This window comes from Epinephelus lanceolatus, chromosome 14 (genome assembly GCF_041903045.1).
Source record: "Epinephelus lanceolatus isolate andai-2023 chromosome 14, ASM4190304v1, whole genome shotgun sequence".
Taxonomy (NCBI): Eukaryota; Metazoa; Chordata; class Actinopteri; order Perciformes; family Serranidae; genus Epinephelus; species Epinephelus lanceolatus.
Window position 1 is genome coordinate 38,318,948 of NC_135747.1, and position 18,836 is coordinate 38,337,783.

The 18,836-nt window shown below is 40.9% G+C and overlaps 1 protein-coding gene across 26 annotated transcripts in view; it reads left to right on the plus strand.

The window, feature by feature from the left end:
* The window catches only part of ttn.2 (titin, tandem duplicate 2), a 248,700-nt gene that overhangs the window by 127,359 nt on the left and 102,505 nt on the right, over window positions 1-18,836 (plus strand). For 23 of the 26 annotated variants that reach the window (XM_078174675.1, XM_078174684.1, XM_078174677.1 and 20 more), the window contains 18 exons: window positions 183-452; window positions 556-695; window positions 813-939; window positions 2,117-2,383; window positions 2,512-2,778; window positions 3,058-3,321; window positions 4,031-4,170; window positions 4,432-4,558; window positions 4,914-5,180; window positions 5,353-5,619; window positions 5,763-6,029; window positions 7,669-7,808; window positions 8,063-8,189; window positions 12,481-12,623; window positions 15,639-15,762; window positions 15,954-16,220; window positions 18,365-18,462; window positions 18,555-18,723. In XM_078174675.1, the coding sequence (XP_078030801.1) occupies window positions 183-452; window positions 556-695; window positions 813-939; window positions 2,117-2,383; window positions 2,512-2,778; window positions 3,058-3,321; window positions 4,031-4,170; window positions 4,432-4,558; window positions 4,914-5,180; window positions 5,353-5,619; window positions 5,763-6,029; window positions 7,669-7,808; window positions 8,063-8,189; window positions 12,481-12,623; window positions 15,639-15,762; window positions 15,954-16,220; window positions 18,365-18,462; window positions 18,555-18,723 (3,471 nt within the window). The remainder of the gene's footprint in view (window positions 1-182; window positions 453-555; window positions 696-812; window positions 940-2,116; window positions 2,384-2,511; window positions 2,779-3,057; window positions 3,322-4,030; window positions 4,171-4,431; window positions 4,559-4,913; window positions 5,181-5,352; window positions 5,620-5,762; window positions 6,030-7,668; window positions 7,809-8,062; window positions 8,190-12,480; window positions 12,624-15,638; window positions 15,763-15,953; window positions 16,221-18,364; window positions 18,463-18,554; window positions 18,724-18,836) is intronic. The other 3 variants (XM_078174686.1, XM_078174696.1, XM_078174697.1) reach the window with 1 other exon arrangement.

The window sequence follows — 18,836 nt, forward strand, 5'->3', positions numbered from 1 at the left end:
ACACTTGAAGCTGCAGATATCTTTGAAAATCATCCAAAATTAGATAAACTAAGTTAAGACCAAGTCTGTTGTAGCTCCTCTGCCCTGGCTTACATTTTAGTAATATTTAGTATATTCGTGGTTTACATTGTTGTCTCTAATGGTATGATGGGCACTGATTCAATAATGTCCAACTCCAACAGAAATAATCAAGGATTGGATTGTGAAACCACTGAGAGACCAGCATGTGAAACCAAAGGCTGCTGCTATATTTAAATGTGAGCTCTTCAAGGACACTCCCAACTGGAAGTGGCTCAAAGGAGAGAACGAGATCACTCCTTCTGACAAGATCGAGATCAAGAAGGATGGGAAGGAGCTGACGCTCACTATCAAGAACTGTCAGCCAGATGATGTAGCAGAATATGCCATGGAGGTGGAGGGACGCGTCTACACTGCCAAGCTAACACTAGGAGGTTTATCTATCTTCCTGCTTACCTTTCTTTTCCCTCAGATACTTTCCCTATGTTTCTATTATTTAATCTGAGTTTATAAGTACTAATACGACCTCTTCCTCAGAGCGGGAAGCTGAGATCCTGAAGCCCCTGGCCAGCGTTGAAGTGACTGAGAAGGAAGATGCCATGTTTGAGACGGAGATCTCTGAGGATGACGTTCCAGGAGAATGGAAGCTCAAAGGAGAGGTTTTGACCAGATCTCCGGTATGACTGGATGGCATTGTTTCGTCTTCGTCATGAGTCTTAATGCCGGCATTTCTGCTTTTGCATTGTCATATTCACGACTTTTAATATGTAAATGCACTGTGTTGTATTCACCAGATGTGCGACATCCAAATGGAGGGTGGGGTGCGTAAACTCACTCTGAAAAATTGCCAGTTGGATCAGGCGGGAGAAGTGTCCTACCAGGCTCTTAACGCCATTACCAGCGCAATGCTCAACGTCAAAGGTAAGAAGTACTCCTGGTATCCGACATGGGAATTACAGTGTACCATGATTTTGGGATATTAGCTGTAAAAATAAAGGTGTAAGGTCCGTGAGCAATAAATAAAGCTTTATGGCACCTGAATGCGGACCTTAGATCTTTATTTAATAGGGCTGACGAGTCAAATTCATTATCCATACCCATGTTTGAGACTCCACGCAGCCTGGGAAGACAAGAAGGGATTTTGACGTCGGATCTATTTCTGGTCATCGAAATGGTGTCCTGTGTTTGTTGTTCTACTTGTTGTTTGTTCAGATTAAATGTGAACCTGTCTTGTGTTTTGTCAGATTCAACATTCTGTGAATTTGTGTGCAGTGATGTCACTCTATAGTCTTCTATATTTGTATGTGAATCATATCATCGTATGTACCGTCTGTGATTAAATGTTCTATGTTGAATCTATGCACAGTGGCCAGTTTATCAGTTACACCAAAGTTCATGAATGGGTCACTTCACCAGACATGAAATCACATTGCCTTAGATTTAGCAAAGATAGTGGAGTTCAGTAACTCTTTGGTTTAATACAAGAACAGCAGAAGATAGTCACATACAGGAGCCAACTGGTGAAGAAAGAAGAATGACCTGAAGAATGAAGATTCTTGTCACCTCCTGATAGAATTGAAGTCAGAATTTAGTGCCAAATGGAAAAATAATAGACTGGGCCCTCCTCATGAGGGCACATTTGGTGAATGTTCCATTAAGAGCCCTCATTACCAGCAGGACTGCATTCCTTGATGACAGCACTTCAGCCTTCCTCTCATGGAGTCCTTCAGCACCACACTTCAAAGCAGACCTGATTTTTTAACAATCCTGGGAGTTCAAAGTGACTTAATTTTTGCTTATGTGACCTGCTTAGCCTGAAGATGTCTCCAATAGGTTTTCAGTAAGATAAGATGAGATTAGCTGTGTATACCATCGATGAGCTACAATCTATTCTGCAACAAGAATGGCAGTTTTTTCACTGATACCCTTGACATCCCTGTGGTATGATCCCATAAACTTCTGGAGCCACAGTCTGGTACAACCCAGTCCTGCATACATGGTGTACACAGTAAACTGGCTGCTGACTGTAGACTGTTGTGCTGTTGTTGTGTTTTGTTAGGTTGTTGATGTACTGTACCTGTGTCACTTTTTAAACCAGAAATCGAAATGGACTTTGTAGTCCCGCTGAAGGACGTTTCAGTGCCTGAAAAGAAACAGGCCAAGTTTGAATGCACCATCACGAAGGATGTCTCTAAGGTCATGTGGTACAGGGGGGATGACATTATCACCCCAGACCAAAAGTATGACATCATCGATGATGGAAAGAAGCATATGCTGATCATAAACTGCTGTGAGTTTGAGGACGAAGATGAATATACGATTGCGGTTTTGGGCAAAACTTCAACAGCTAGACTCACAGTGGAGGGTAAGTGCTGGATCGCTATTACAGGACATAATTAGCAGAGCCTTTATTATTACAACTCCATTCATTGAGTTAGTTGCCCTCTCTTTCAAACTAACTCATATGAATATGCTTTACTAATACAACTATAGGTATCAGGCTCAAATTTATCTCGCCAATAAAGGACCAAACAGTGAAGGAGGGCGAAACGGCTCGCTTCGAGCTGGGGCTCTCTCATGAGAACATCCCTGTCACCTGGTACAAGAACGATGTTAAAATTCATCCGAGCAGAACAGCGGTCACTCATGTGGATGGAAAGAAACATGTGCTAGAGATGAAGGAAGTGACTCTTGATGATACTTGCCAAATTAAGGCTGAGGCCAAAGGAATTCCTTCCATGGCCAACCTGACGGTCATAGGTAAACCACGAATGTCCTCTTTCTGTCCTCTTCCAGTGTGTCTTCTTCCTTTGTCAACAGCTTTTGTACAATTTGTCCATGTTTGTCTGTTCAGGTCGACAAAACGACCCGTAAGTCATTGTTTTCTGTTTTCTGTGTAGTAAGAAATTGCTTCTTTATGTCATGTATTTGTGTTCCTTGTCTTGTTTGACTGTCTTGTCCTTTGTTGGCCTTGGACCATATGTATGTGTTGTATATGTGTTATATATGGAGAGTCACCCAAACATTTCCCCATTCCAGAGGGAGATGCGTACTTCACAGTTAAGCTGCAGGACTTTACTGCAGTGGAAAAAGACGATGTGATTCTTGATTGCGAGCTCAACAAAGATGTCGAAGTCATGTGGTACCACAATGAGGCCGAGATCAAGCCCTCTAAGATGGTGGCTATTAAGGCTGAGGGCAAACGCAGAGCCCTCGTTATCAAGAAAGTTGGAGACAAAGACAAAGGACAATACGTATGTGATTGTGGAACAGACAAGACGACGGCAAAGCTTCACATTGAAGGTAAAAACACAGAGTTTGTTAATTGAGACGCCTTCCCCCTTCTTGACGCACCTCTTTAGCTCCGCCTCTGTCATCACTCTGCCATTCTGAAAGTGGTAGAAAGACACTACAAGAGTTTTTAGAGAAAGACTTTCATGTAGACTCTGATGTGTTCAGCCTTGATTATCACCCTAATTTGGGGATATCAGTCTTGTAGTGTTCTTCACCTGTGACTTGTGTCCTTTGTTCAGTTTAAGATGCGTCTGCCGAGCGTCTTCACAGAACTGCCCCTCTTTGAAGAAATAAACCCCTTTATTGTTCTTCAGTGCATTTTGAAGAACTGTGGCACCTCAATAATCTAATAGGTCCATATAGAACCAAATGGCTCCTGAGAAGTTTCTTTATGGTGCTGGCTTGTCCTAATGAATGGACTTAGTGATGTGGCTGTCTCAGTTCAGCACCAACACCTCTGCTGCTGGCCCCTAGACAATCGCCGCAAAGTATTTTTACCACAACTGTTGGAGTCAATACTGAAAGCCCTTTGGTTGTTTATGGTCCAATTAAAAGGTTGCACAATAAAGGTGGTTGATATCTTTCAACTGAGGTGTCTGTTTAGTGTCTCTGCCTGTCTGTTGTCTGAGTATTTGTATATGTACTGTGTTGGTGTAATTATGTGTTTAAATGTCTGAACGTCCTCAGTAAGAATTTTGTCCCCTCTCTTAAACGTCAGCTCGCCACATCAAGGTGATTCGGCCAATGTATGGCGCTGAGGTGTTTGAAGGAGAGACCGCTCGATTTGAGGTCGAGCTCAGTGAGGACGACATTCATGGCCAGTGGAAACTGAACGGAGAAGTCCTCAGTCCATCCGCCGTATGTCTCACTCAAACATAGATATTCTCTTACTGGTGGTTCAGTTCACTTTCATTTTGATTAAAACCCAGGTGTGGATTTCATTTAGAATCCTACATATTAAAACCTTCCACACCTCCACACCCTCAGGGTTGAGATGTGAAGAACGAGAGGGTTGGGTCTCTCGTTTAGCTAACAAATGAAAGTGAATTGACCACTGATCGCTTTTCTTTGAATTCTCATGTTTTCACTGAAATGCTGAAGTTTGTTGGTCGTCTGCAGGATGTAGAGATCGTGGAGGACGGCCCAAAACACACTCTGGTCTTGTACAACTGCAAAGTGCCTCTAACAGGCGAGGTGTTGTTCACTGCCGCCAACGCAAAGTGTTCTGCTAACCTGAAAGTAAAGGGTGAGCTTTCACTTCCCTCACTCTATCTTCCTGTACGAAGTCTTAACAAGCACTGCACTGTGCTCAGTTCTTTGAAAGTGGGTTCAGATCTTATCGTTCTTCAGTTTTATTGCAAGTTGTCCTCCAGGAAATGATGAGGATAAATTAAACGTAATAGTGATTCTATGACTAGTGTAGTAAATGCTACTACATTGTGATAGAGGAACGTCCTTTTGTCTTACATGGAATTTCCTTTTTGGACCCTTTTTGTCAGTGTGGCAAATCACCGACTTTCATTAATGTACCCAAACACAACTTTTAATCCTGAGCACTCCACCTGCGCCTTGATATTAATCACATCTGTCTGAATCAACAGAGATCCCAGTCTCATTCATTACACCACTGACGGACGTGCATGTGTACGAAAAGGATGAGGCAAAGTTTGAACTGGAAATTTCTAGAGAGCCCAAAAACTTCCGCTGGCTGAAGGGAACTCAGGAGTTGTCGACTGATGATAAGTTTGAGCTCCAGGTGGAAGGAAAGAGACACACTCTTATTATAAAATCTGCCAGATACGAAGATGAAGCCAAATACATGTTTGAGGCTGAAGATAAAAGGACTTCTGGAAAGTTGTTTATCAAAGGTAAATGGAGTCGGACCGTTTCAGTTTGGTTTGATGGGAGTGATGTGATGAGTGCCTCATCTGTGGCACCTTTTTGAACACATCATCACCGTTATTATCTGTTGATATCTACCAACTGTGTCTCAACTTTGGACTGAATTCCCTGTATATGTATACAATTTCTGTTTGTCAGGTATTCGCCTTGAATTTATCAGGCCGATTAAAGATGTGACTGTGAAGGAACGTGAAACTGCAGAGTTCAGCGTCGAACTCTCTCACGAAAATATCCCGGTGGTCTGGTACAAAAATGACGTCCGTCTGCACCCTAGCAAGGTGGTGCACATGTCAGAGGACAGAAAAGTCCACACACTGGCCTTCAAGGAGGTCACCATCGACGACACCTCCATGATCAAGGTGGAGGCCATGGGCAAGACCTCAGAGGCCATGCTCACTGTGCTCGGTTAGTATTTAGAGGTCTGAATTCCCCGAAATGATACCGAAGACGTGACCTCAGTGTGACAACTATTTAGCCCCATTCAGTTACTTCCCATGCTTTTATACTTGAACTGGTTGTTACTGGTGTTGTTATATGTCTTCCTGCAGAGGGTGATCTCTACTTCACAGTGAAGCTCCAGAACTACACCGCCGTCGAGAAAGATAAGGTGATGTTGTCCTGTGAGCTGAGCAAGGCCGCCGGCGAGGTCCGGTGGTTCAAGGACGGTAACGAAATATTTCCCTCCAAGAACATTCTCATCCAATCAGACGGCAAGAAGCGCATGCTGGTGATCAAGAGGACGGCAAAGAGCAGCAAGGGAGAGTACACCTGCGACTGTGGCACCGACAAAACCACAGCCGACCTGAACATCGAAGGTAATACCTGCGGCGATCCAGCCCCTCCTCCAAACCCTGGTCAGGACTGCAGAATCAGACCCCGCCCACCGCCGTTCGCCGAAACTCCACCTTTCTCTGCCATTTTCCCTCCATCACTGTGTTCTGTATTCTCATACTCATTGTTTGTAATGTTTGTGACGTGATATCATAATCCAACGTGAAACATCTTCATTATAACTGTATACAGAAACACTTTATGAACTCTGAGGAAACAACGGAGACACAATCTGTCATGTTAATGTCTCCTCACTCAGATGCCCATAATAGTGTTCATATACATGTTATAATCACTTATTTTTGTGTGTGTTTATTCATTAGGAATGTTTACATTTTACAAGAGATTTCAGGATGCACATTAACAGTCAAATTTTGAAATATTTTTTGGGGAAAGATTTCCATTATCCTGTAAGGGAAAGTGAAAATTTGCACCAAATTTAAAGCAAAAAACGTATAGGTGAGCACAGGATTAGGGGCTCACTATCTGCAAAATGTTTTGGAAAATTACAATTTTTTTAATGCTTTAAATCAAAGTAGTAAAAATTAAGGCTTGTGTAGACTATTTGTTTGTCAGGATGTTGATAATATAAATGCATTTATAAAGTTAGCCATGACTGTGTAGTTGATTTATGTAAACTTTTTTAATATGTCATGTTTAATTTTTTTAATCCAGTTTATTAATTTGGTTTTCAGTACACAGTATCAGTAATAAAGTAATTAACATATTCCTGTTTGCAAAAAGAGAAAAGTAAAAATAAATACATTGATAAATAAAAACAGTATTTCAAAACAATAAAAAAAATACAGAAGAGATTAATTTCAGTTAATCTTATTTAATTAATTTAATGTAATTAATTTAGTTTCATTTAATTTTAATTTAAAAATTAAATTCAAAATAATAAAAATAATTACCCAAGAAATTATTTTAATTTATCTGGTTTTCAAAACACAGTATCAGTAATAAAGTTAGCACCATCCTCCCTTTTTTAAAAAATAAAAAAGAGAAATAAATAAAATTAATGAATAAACAAAAAAAATACATTCAAAATAATAAAAAAAAATACACAGAGGAAATTAATTTAATTTGATTTATTGTAAACAATTAACAATTTATTTATTTGATTTTCAGTACCCACTATCAGTAATAAAGTAATCATCATACTCCTGTTTGCAAAAAGAGAATAAAAAAAAAATAAATTAGTAAAATAAAAAATAAATTCAAAATAATATTTCTAATATTAATTTTAGTTTCACTGTTTTGTTCATTTTAATACTTCATCAGTGTCCTCATTAACATCAATAATTCAGTTAAAATGCTTTATGAGACGTTTATAGAGTATGTGTTGACAGTGAGATGTTTTATAGGGTTGGATTATTATATTTATTCGACTTTCCTGCTTTTGCACATCCTGTAAGTCGCTCTGAATAAGAGCGACAGCTGCTTGCCATGTCTCCACTGTATGTCCTCCACTGATCATCAGACACCAAGCTGTTCTTTTAACTGTGTACGACGATGTGAAACTATTGTTATAACTGGATTGTTCACTGGTTCCTCTGAGAGATATCAGTTAGCTTCACCTTCTGTTTGGCTTTTATCTAACGTCTTTTCAAACCTCCGCAGAGCGCGACATCAAGGTTGTCCGCCCACTGTACAGTGTGGAGGTCACTGAGACAGAGACCGCCAAGTTTGAGACAGAGATCTCAGAGGAGGACCTTCACGGCACCTGGAAACTGAAGGAAGAGACACTCCACCCGTCTGCTGTAAGATTAAACACCAATAAAGATGGTGCCATTTTGATTTAATCCAGAGAAAAAGCCAGTGGGATAAAAATGATTTCCTTTCGCTTTGGGGATGCTCAGTTTAACTCTGTTCAGTTAAATCAATTTAACTTTAATCTTCATATATTATAAGTAAAAATGTTTTGTATAAGCACCTTTTCTTGTGACCTTGCCTCAAAATTGAGATTAAGAGATTGTTGTGAAAGTTTGTTTGAACTGTAGATTTTTGTTTGCAGGATGTGGAGGTCAAGATGGAGGCAACCAGACACACGCTGATCCTCTACAACTGCAAAATGGACATGGCCGGAACTGTAGACTTCGCGGCAGCGAATGCCAAATCTTCAGCTCAGCTCAGGGTCAAAGGTGACAGAAACAATAGGGACATTTACCACAGACACTTTGTGAAAACATTTTTTGGTAGGCAGCTTAAAATCCCTGGAAGTCCTCCTCTTGACCGATGACACTCTGGTTTCGGTTCGGATCCGAGTACACGCAGACTGTTAATTAACTCACCAGAATTTGGTAACAGTTTCATGACAAAATTTACATGTTGTTGTGAGAGGCATAGGACACAATTTGCAGACAGAAATACATTTACTGTTTTCCTGATGAAGGTCAAGTTACCAAAACATTGCAGTAATTTTATTTCTTTTGCAAGTGAGCCGTTTTCGTCTGCAAATTTTGCCCAACTCGTCCCTTTCCTGCACACTTGATTTGAAATGTGAGATGTTCTTTTGTTGTGGGAAACATGAAACGTAAAATCTCCTTTATCCTCATTGGTTGGTTGAGAAAGGAAAGTGTTTGACGCCACCTGGTAATTTGGTGCTTTTCACAAAAAGTTTAATTTTAATCAGCTTTTAGAAGCTCTCTGGCTGACTGGAAAAATAGTGGGTTAAGTATCTTTTTGAAGGGAGCTTCAATCAGAAGATGCTTACTGCTGATATGCAAGTAAAACTGACATTGAGAGTAAAGAGTATAGTCCAGAATATCTGTGAGAGTTGTGTTGGCAAAGAAAGATAATGAAAAAACATTTTCCTGCAAAAATGTTTGTTAAAAAAGTTGAAAAAGTAATTGAAAGCATGAGAGAGTTTTTCTGAGTAAAATACTCATTAAAAGGAGTGGCACAGTCTCTACCTAATGGTAAGTAAGACTAGCTGTCTTTATGCTAAACTAAGCTAACCAGCTGGAGGCTGTAGCTTTCCCAGGTGCAGACCTTTGAATCTGTTCGCTCAACCAAGTTTGAGCTGTTAAGAAATGGAGCGTAATGAGTTGGTGATTCTGTCTGATATCAGGCAAGACTGTAGCTTTATATTTAACTAACTTAGATTAAACCCATCACTAAAGATTATTTATATGTTAATCATCAATTAAAAAATGAAATACATTCATGGTGAATTCGACATTTTAGAGCCGCCGCCTGCTCCAACAAAAACAAAGCTAAAGTGTAAAGATAAAGTGAGAAAAGCTTCTGGTGAATATGGGGACAACAAAGATTTAATCATTTTATAAAACAAATATAAATTCCCTTCGTTTAGAAATTTACAGCAAATCAGAGAGTCATCTGGTACAACAAGAAATTCTTCTCTTCCAACCAACGCAACATAAACAAACTGTTAACCAATGTTACCTGCAGAGAAAAAATTCTGCTGTGCCCGGTGTCATCAGTAAGTCATATAACACGACCTGAATATGTTCTACACTGCAACAAAACCTCCATCATTTATTCTTTCATCGTTATTCAGTGACTTGTTTTTTATGCAACTATAACAAAATCCACTCAATTATGGTGACATTATCCCACTTTGAAAGAGGTGATTTAATCTCAAATGCTGATTGAAGAGGGTAGAGTCCAGTGTGTCTGATTTTGGGGGATATATTAGCAGAAATATAATGTTTTCTTTAATGTTTAATTACCTGACAATAAAAATCATTGTGTTTTTGTTACCTTACATTGTGTCCAAACAGCAAGCCACTGTCTGCATCATACCACCGTCTCCACTTTGTAAAACGAGCTAGCTTGATGGCAGCATCTGCTGAGCGTCCCACACAGTAATACTTTAAGAGATGTTCACCTCCCTGGAGATCTCCCTCCAAACAGACCCCAGCTTATTCAGGTTTTTATAGTGAAATGAGAAGGTGTCATTTAAGCCACGTTTCCACCAAACACTTACGGTACAGTACCTTTGGAACCAAATGTAACCCTTCAGACGTGGTACCTATACCCTCAGTGTGTTTGGTGTTTCCACCTCAAACAGTACTCTTAAATGTGGGTGGGGATGTTGTCATTGTTGACACAGATGGATGTCTGCACCTGGTTTATCGTCCACAGAACGAGGCTGCACACCGACATTTTCAGAACAAAATAGAACAGGCTGCAGTGAGAGTCTCTCTCCATGGGATATTTAAAAATAGCAGCTTTGTGCTTTTAGTCCTTCTCAGGCAAGCTCAGGGGTTTAGTGTTGCTGTAGCCCACAGGAACGACGCCCTGCGACGCTTTTTTTTCTCCAAGTGAGGATAAGAATATATGCAGTTCATATAACCCAGGCGAATTTAATATATATTTTTTAATGCCTGAAGATCCACTCATTACTAAAACTTTCTATCATCCAAGAGAGACAATAAAAACTGATGGAACAGTTAAAGTTGTCACAGTGAAATTTAAGGTGTGCTGATGGATTCACGTCATCAACTCTTGCATTGAGTAACAAGTTAACATTCCACCTTAAAAGTCGCCGGCAGTCAGCCCAGTGAATGAAGTTATTTTTTGTCAGACTCCAGCTGCTGTGAGAGGCAGCAACACATCCTTTCATTTTATAGTTACAGTTTACTAATAAAACTCTCCATAGTATGAACAGTGGTTACATGAGCCTCAAAACCAGACACAACTCAGCCCTGAGCAGAGTGACCGTCCTCTACTGACCAATCAGACTGCAGTGTTCACAGCTCCACCTTTTAGTACCAGATCTGTGTGCTAGGTACCCCAACAGAGGGGGGACCAAACATGGGGACGGTACAGAACGGTTCCATTGGTACCATCCACAACTTTTCACAGTGGAAACAGGAAAAAAGCGCACCAAACTGAACTGTACTGGGCTGCTTGGTGGAAACGGGGCTTTAGGTAACTCCTCATTTCAACCATGTGAAACCAAGTTTCATTCAAAATGGCGTGCCACATTACGCTGTATTGCACTGCGTCTCTCGCGGGCTGTCAGGACAGTCCAATAGTAAACATTCAGTTAAACTGATTGAGTCTCGATGTTAGAATGAGCTGTTTATATCTACATAGGGAGCAGGTCCTCGTCCACTGAGATTGCCATGTTTCTACAGTAGCCCAGAATAGACAAACCAGACACTGGCTCTAGATAGGGATATTTGTGTTTTCGTAGTCAGTAGCACCTCTGCAAGGAGCAGTATCAGACACACACAGGTTTGCTACATGTTAAACTTCTTCTTTAGATCAGCTGGTCTGTATGTTTTGGAGAGGAGGAGACCTCTGAGGATAATTCAGCTCCTTAAGAATAAACACTGAAGGAATTCTAACCAGGAGAAGTTTCAGCTGGTTGTAATCTGTAATCCTTGCTGATAGACGCCACCAAATCCCCCTAAATCTGACACACTGGACATTTAAAACTTTTTTTTTTTAACAGGTTTCTTGCTTTAGGACAAGCAACTAAAATCAGTAGAGAACAGAGACTTAGATTTTGTTTTAAAGAATGATCTTCAAACATCAACAGTTACTTTCTTAATTTCTCATGTAATGCTGTAACAGGTGGAGAGTTGAGACTGTGAAGCTTCACAGCTGAGGCGTCACTAACTGTAATTTAGACCTCAGAGTAAATCACGACGCTGTCACAGACTCTCTGCAGTGTGGACGACTTTAAACACTGAACTCTCAGAGGGTGAAATCACTGGTTCAGATAGAGGTTTTTCTGCAGTGTGTGAAACGTTATGATTGTTGATATGTTCCTGAGCAGATATGTCGTGTCCCTCTCAGTGTGATGAAGACTGTAAACTCCTCAGACTGACAGCTGGCTGTCACCGACACTGTCAGTCCTTAACTAGCTGTTAAGAGGCTTTAATTCAGGCATGTGAAGAAGCCTGTTGTAAATATTTGATGCAGCTTGTTAATCTGACATCCTGGATCTCAGTTTTCCAAAACACCAGTTACACCACAGCGTTATGACACGCGCGGCGGCCCGACAGTTGGGTAACTCGTGCGAGGAGCTCTACATTCTCCTTTTCCAGGAAAATTGCAGGCTGCTGATTGACAGGAGCAGATTGGCCTCTGCTGATGGGTTTGGCAGAGGTGGGCTCTCAGCCAATCAGGACCTCCGGTTATTTTAGAAGCCACATGCCTTATCTAGAGTAGGTTTGCAGTGATTGGCAGGGGGGAGGACGCGACCCCGTCCCTCACTGGTTTCTGCCGGCCATATACATCTGATGGCAGGTCGTATGCTAATGAGCTAGGCCCCCCAATGCCAAGTCCCACGGTGGCGGTGTTCAGTTGTCCTGAGGGCTTCCAGCGGCCTGTCTTCAGCTCAACACCACCATGAGGATAAGCCACTGAGGATCAGCCGTTTCTCTGCGGGGACTTTTTGGATCTATTGACTTGTTTCAGGGGGGGGACTAATCATGTCTTCTCCCCAATCCAAAGCCCGAGTGATCGGCCTGGAGCGGCCCCTGAAGGATGTCACTGTGACTGCCGGGGAGACCGCAACCTTCGAGTGCGAGCTGTCCTATGAAGGCATCGCTGTCGAGTGGTTCCTGGGGGGTACAAAGCTGGAACCAAGCGACAGAGTAAGTCCCAGCACACCTGAGTCCTCACAACAAACACATCCACTTCCTGTAACCTTCCTGACACACACCACACACTGACAGTTAATGAAGCCACCACAGATCCTCCAGGAGTTCAGGCAGGTCCTTCAGGCCTTGTGGTGGTTCAGGTCCAGAGCCAGGCTTTTGTTTCCCGTTCTATTTGTACACAATGTTCAGTGTTGTCTGCAGCAGCCTCGGCCTGTCTTCATATAAGGGCCTGCTGGTGAAGGTTCAGGATTCCTGCTGAGCATTCGATCCTGGTTTTGAGATAACGCAGGCAGGGAGACTTTTCTGCCCTGCAAGCGTTTCTGCAGGGTTATTTTTAACAGCTGCAGGAGGTTGAGACGCAGGGCAGGTGGCAACAGGAGCTATTTAACAGCTTCAGTTTTGAAACGTGCTGTAGATGTTTTTCTGCTGTTTTCAGGCTGAAAAAAAAAGCTGAAAAGAGAGCTGGCCATGAGTCTGGCCTTGAAACGATGTCCTGTCATAACGCAGGATTAGTTTGATTATCGGATGTAACATGAGAAGTGTGAGGTTTGCAAAGACACGTGATCTCTCTGTGGGTTGTGCAAGTGTGATTTACTGCATGTCACATGGTCAAAACACCACATCAACAGTTTCATCAAATCACAAACTAAAACTGTTCGACAGCTTCGCCTGTTTTCTTTAAATGTAAAATGAGTAAATTAAGTTGTTGTTTTAAAGTCTTTAATTGTGATGCTACTGCAGACAGAAACTCTTCCTGAGATCTCAGAGCTGTTTAGTTGTTTAGTCGGTAAATGTCTCCTGTTTACATAAAAGATTTATGTGCTGGTTTTCTTTCGTAACAAAGTAAAGTCAAGGTTGTATCAGCAGGGACGGATTTAATTTGAAGATTAGTGTTCAAAAGCAAAGATAAATTTCAATGTAACCAGCGTGAAATACATTATTACTCTCAGAAAAACTAGATCAGCAACTAAACTAAAACTAAAACAGGAAAACAAAGCAGATTAATGTGAAAATGACTGAGCTGAGTTTATTGAACCTCCTTGCCCGTCAGTTTAAAGAGTTTAAACTGGAGTTTAAAAGTTAAAACAACAAAACTGATAAACATTCAGGTTTAGAAACATTAAAGTGACATATAAAGCTGTGTTACGAAACAAAGAAGTTTATTGAGCCACATATTTAGTTTCACTGAGGAGAACTTAACAAAACTTTTGGTGTATTTTTGTGTGTTAATTTTTTGGTGATATTTACAACATTAAAATAAGCAGTTAACAGACCTCAAAGAGACTCACAAAACAATAAAACAGCTCAACCTGTCCATCCCCCGACACCCACACTAACAACCAAACTGTTACGAAACTCTGACGGGAAGCAACATCACAGCTGATCTGAGATTAACTTTAAACTGAATAAAAAAAGGGATATTCAATCGAAAACAGCTAAAATCAAATAATTTCTGTCTGCAGAGCGAAGAGACTTTATTGCTTTTAATTCCTTAATTTCTTCACTCAGCGTAAAAACATTAAATCGTCTGTAGCTGGTTAGGAATGGACAAAACAACAAACGTTTTAACTTGACTGTTCACCTAAATGTGTTAAAGGTCTATTCTTAATTCCAAAGTGGAGATCAGGAACCAGTCTGTGACTTCTAACAGACATCTTCTGAAACAGACTTTTAACTCATCAGCATTTTAAAATATTGAAAAAGTTGAAAGTACTTCACATTCTTTTTCCTCTTAAACCAAAAAATTATCCCAGAAAAACAATAAAAAGGTCATATAACGATAAACATGTGCAGCAGAAATGTTTTTTAATTCTTACAATTGAAAAATAAAGGTAAGTGTAATCATGCTTATTTTTTTATTCTTTAAAAAGAAGCAGTGAACAGGAAATATGTTTAATTCCTCATCGGTGAGTTATGTGTCTCTGTTATGTGTGTGGGTGTGTGTTAAAATCAGCCATCAGGTGTCAAAGGTTGTGCAGTTTAAATCGGGGGAAGGAAAGCAGCTGCCTGGATATGTTTCAACTGTCAGGCCTCAGCTGACTGACCCCCAGACCTGTGACTTCCAGTTCAACTCTGTTTCTTGTGATTCTCACAGACAATGTTTAAAGATGATAAAACCCACATTATATGTGTATATTTAAGTGTATGCTGTTCACCTGACAGTTGCTGTTCTGGGAAAAATCCATACATACATGCATACAATCTCTGATTCTGTGTCTCCTGAACCTTACAATGTTCAGGGATGATAATACACTGTCAGTGTCGCTCTTAGTATTTACTGTGGACCTGACAGACAGAGTTCAGGGTAAACCCTGACAGTCAATGACTCTGTCCTTTTAACCTTACAGTCAGTGCTCATGGATGATAAAACCCATAATCTGAAAAAATCCAAATACTCCACTGTATGACTTTGTAAACCTGACAGGCATATTTTAGGGAACATTACACCTCTTGACTAACTGACAGTGTTGAACCTGACAGGGGGAGTTCAGGGAAGGTTAAGCCCCACTGACTTATGGGCTCCGTTGGACCTACAGGCAGTACTCAGGGCACATTAAACACTTACACTTCCTGACTCTATTGAACCATTTGATGGTGTTCAGGGCAGGTTACTCTTTTACTCTGTTGAACCTGACAGACAGTGTTGAGGGCATGTTAATGGCTGTGGCTCTGTTGAATCCACAGACAGTGTTCTGAGCTTACAGGCAGTGTGTTGAGCCTGACAGACAGTGTTCAGGGCAAGTTAAATGTGGCTCTGCTGAATCCTGACAGACAGTGTTGAGGGCAGGCGAAACGCTGTGTCACTTTTGGGCAGGTGGTGTTGAAGGTGGATGCTAAAGTCCACAGTCACAGTCTGTTTAACCTGACAAACAATGTTCAGGGATGGTTACACCCTCTCAATTATTTGAACCTGACAGACAGTGTTGAGGGCAGGTGAAATATAGTGACTCTGTTGAACCTGACAGACAGCGTTGAGGGCAGGTTAAACTCTGTGTTTGTATTGGACAGGTGGTGTTGAAGGCGGAGGCTAAAGTCCACAGTATGACTCTGAGGGACGTCAAACTACATGAAGCCGGACAAGTTAAACTCGTCGCCAAAGACTTCCAGACAGAGGCCAACCTGATCGTCGGAGGTAAGATCAGCTGACTCACCATGCCGCAGTGATGTAGACATATACTCAAGGGTGTGTCAGTACACTGTGACATCATTACTGGGCAGGGCTTCAGGTGCAACACCTCTGACTGGCAGATTTCCAAAGGAAGTTCTGATTGAGTTTTACGTAAACAAAGGAAACATGTGTTGTGTTTTTCTGTGCGTGTTCAGAGCCACCGGTGGAGTTCACTAAGCCTCTGGAGGACCAGACGGTGGAGGAGGAAGCCACCGCCACACTTGAGTGTGAAGTTTCCAGAGAAAATGCAGAGGTGCGATGGTTCAGGGATGGACAGGAGATCAGAAAGACCAAAAAGTACGAGATGATCGTCGAGAGCCGCAAGAGGGCGCTGCTCATCCACGACTGCACTATGGACGACTCGAGAACGTACACTTGTGACGCCAAAGACTTCAAAACCTCCTGCTTCCTCAACGTTGAACGTGAGTACAGCTGAGAACTAGCACAAGTTTACAGAAGTTATGAGGCGTTAAGGGACCCTTAATAAGATTTAAGGAACCATAGAAACCCTTTATAAGACTATAGAAAGTCCTCATCAGGGATAAGGGGCCCCCTTAAAAAAACAGAAGGAACCCCTTGTTAAAGGAGACCTCAAAGAAGTCAGTAACCTTAACAAACTCTTAATAAGAGTTTAGGAACCCTTAATAACACACAAAAAAGTTAAAGAATAACTTCAGTTAAGGAGTCCCCTCTGTAAAAGCTGAGGGACCTTAATAAAAGCAAGAGGATCTTCTAAAAGCATTAAGGAAGCCTTAATAAAACCTAACCTTAAAGATAAGGAACCACTTGTGAGAGATAAGGGACCCTCTATTAGAGTAAATGGATATCTAGTGTTAAGGAACCCTCTATAAAAGATAAAGGAACCCTCTAAGGGTCCAAGAACCCTTTGTAAGACTTCAAGAAGCCCCTCAAAAAAGTTAAGGAATCCTTTATTTGAGCTGAGGAACCCTCTGTAAGAGATTAAGAACCTCCCTTTACAGAAAGGGAATCCCATAAAAGTGAAAGGACCCTCTTAAAGTCGAGAAACTCTTTAAAAGACTCAAGGACCACCCCCCCCCCCCCCCTCAGTAAGATTTTAGAAACCACTCAAAAAAGATAAGTGAGCTCTCCAAACAGCCAAGGAACACCCCTTAAGATTTGAGGTATACTGCATACAAGTTAAGGCCCCCACATAAAAGCTGAAGAGCCCTCTATTAAAGTTAAAGAGAGGGGCTAAGAGGTAAGGAGCCCTCTATAAGAGTAAATAGATCTTCCATTAGTGTTAAGGGACCCCCATTAAAAGCTAAAAGAGAAAGTGATTAGTAACTTTTATAAGACCTAAGGAACCCTTCAAAACATGTAAACAATCCCTTGTCAGAGTTAAAGATCTCTCAAAATGTTTAAGGAACCCCTTACAAAAGTTAAGGGACCACCATGAACGCTCAATAGCCCTCTATAAAAGTTAAGAATTCTAAAGGCTAAGGAACTACTTGTTAGAGCTAAGGAACCCTAACCCTAAATGGATCTCCTTAAGTGTCCATGAATTCTCTTTAAAAGCTAAAGGACCTTTCTAAGTGTTAAAGATCCCATCAAAAATGTAAAGATATCCAATGTCAAAGTGAAAGATCCCTCAAAAAATTTAAGGAACTCTTTATATGAGTTAAAGAACTCATCAAAAAGGTTAAAGAATCGCTATTTTGAGCTAAGGAACCTTCTGTAGGAGTTAAGACGGTTTTTATGGCAGAGGAAAGAGCAACCCTTTTTAAGACTTAAGGAATCTCTCAGGAAAGTCAAATAATTCCTTTTTAGAGGTAAAGTTGATCTCCCAGCCCCTCAAAACCCTTAATTAGAGTGAAGGGACCCCTAAAAACAGATGAGAAATACCTCAGTTGAGCTAACAAACCTTCTGTAGGACTTCTCATGGAAGTAGAAAGGTCTCTAACAAAAAGGAAACCTTTTTAAGACTTTTGGAATCCCTCAAGAAAGTCAAAGTATCCCTTTTTAGAGTTAAAATTCTTTCAACCTCTTAATTAGAGTGAAGGAACCCCTAAAAACAGATTAGAAATCCCTCAGTTGAGCTATTGAATTTAGGGACTCAGCAGCTAAGGGATCCCTAACAAAAAGGAAACCTTTTGTGAGACTTTAAAAATCCTTCAGAGTTAAAAGTTGAACTCCTACCCCCTCAAAACCCCTTAATTTGAGTTAAGGAACCTCTAAAAATAGAACAGAAACCTAAAAATAGAACAGAAACCCCTCAATTGAATTAAGGAACACCCATAAAAAACAAAAGACCTTTAAAGTACTAATTAAATTACTCAGAGGTAAGGGAGTAAAGATTCAATTGTTTCAGTTGAGGAACCTTTTGTATTTGGAGTTAAGGGACCCTGAAAAAACATTGCCTCATTAGAGGAGTCATTTGTAAGACTTAATAAAGTTTAAGGAGAAGTTAGAGTAAAAGAACCCCTCATTACATTTAAGAAATCTCTTGGAGGTTGGAGGTTGAGATTAAGGAAGTATGAATTCTCATTAAGGAACATGTAAGAGATCCTGAAGACTTAAGGTAAAGAGGTTTTCTGTATGTCCACAGCTCCACATGTCGAGTTCTCGAAGCCACTCCATGATGTCGAGGTCAAAGAGAAGGAATCTGCCAGGTTTGAGTGTGAAGTTTCCAGAGACAACGTCAAAGTGAGCTCAGCTTCTTTTTCTCTGTTTGTCCAGATTATAAAGTCTGAAAAAGATTCTTCACTCTTTAACGTCTCTGAAATCTCGTCTCGCAGGTCCGCTGGTTCAAAGATGGAAGTGAAATCAGAAAGGGGAAGAAGTATGAAATTATTGCTGAAGGCCGCAAACACATCCTCATCGTCCACAAGTCGGTGTTTGACGACGAGGCTGAATATGAATGTGACGCAAAGACCTCCAAATCCTCCGGCATGCTTACTGTCGTCGGTAAGAATAAACAAACATATGAACTGAGTTTAGAACCTGGTTTTCTTATACAAGTACGAACTTGTTTGGATCATCCAGTTCTACAAATCTGCAGCTGCGAATGTTCAGCTAAT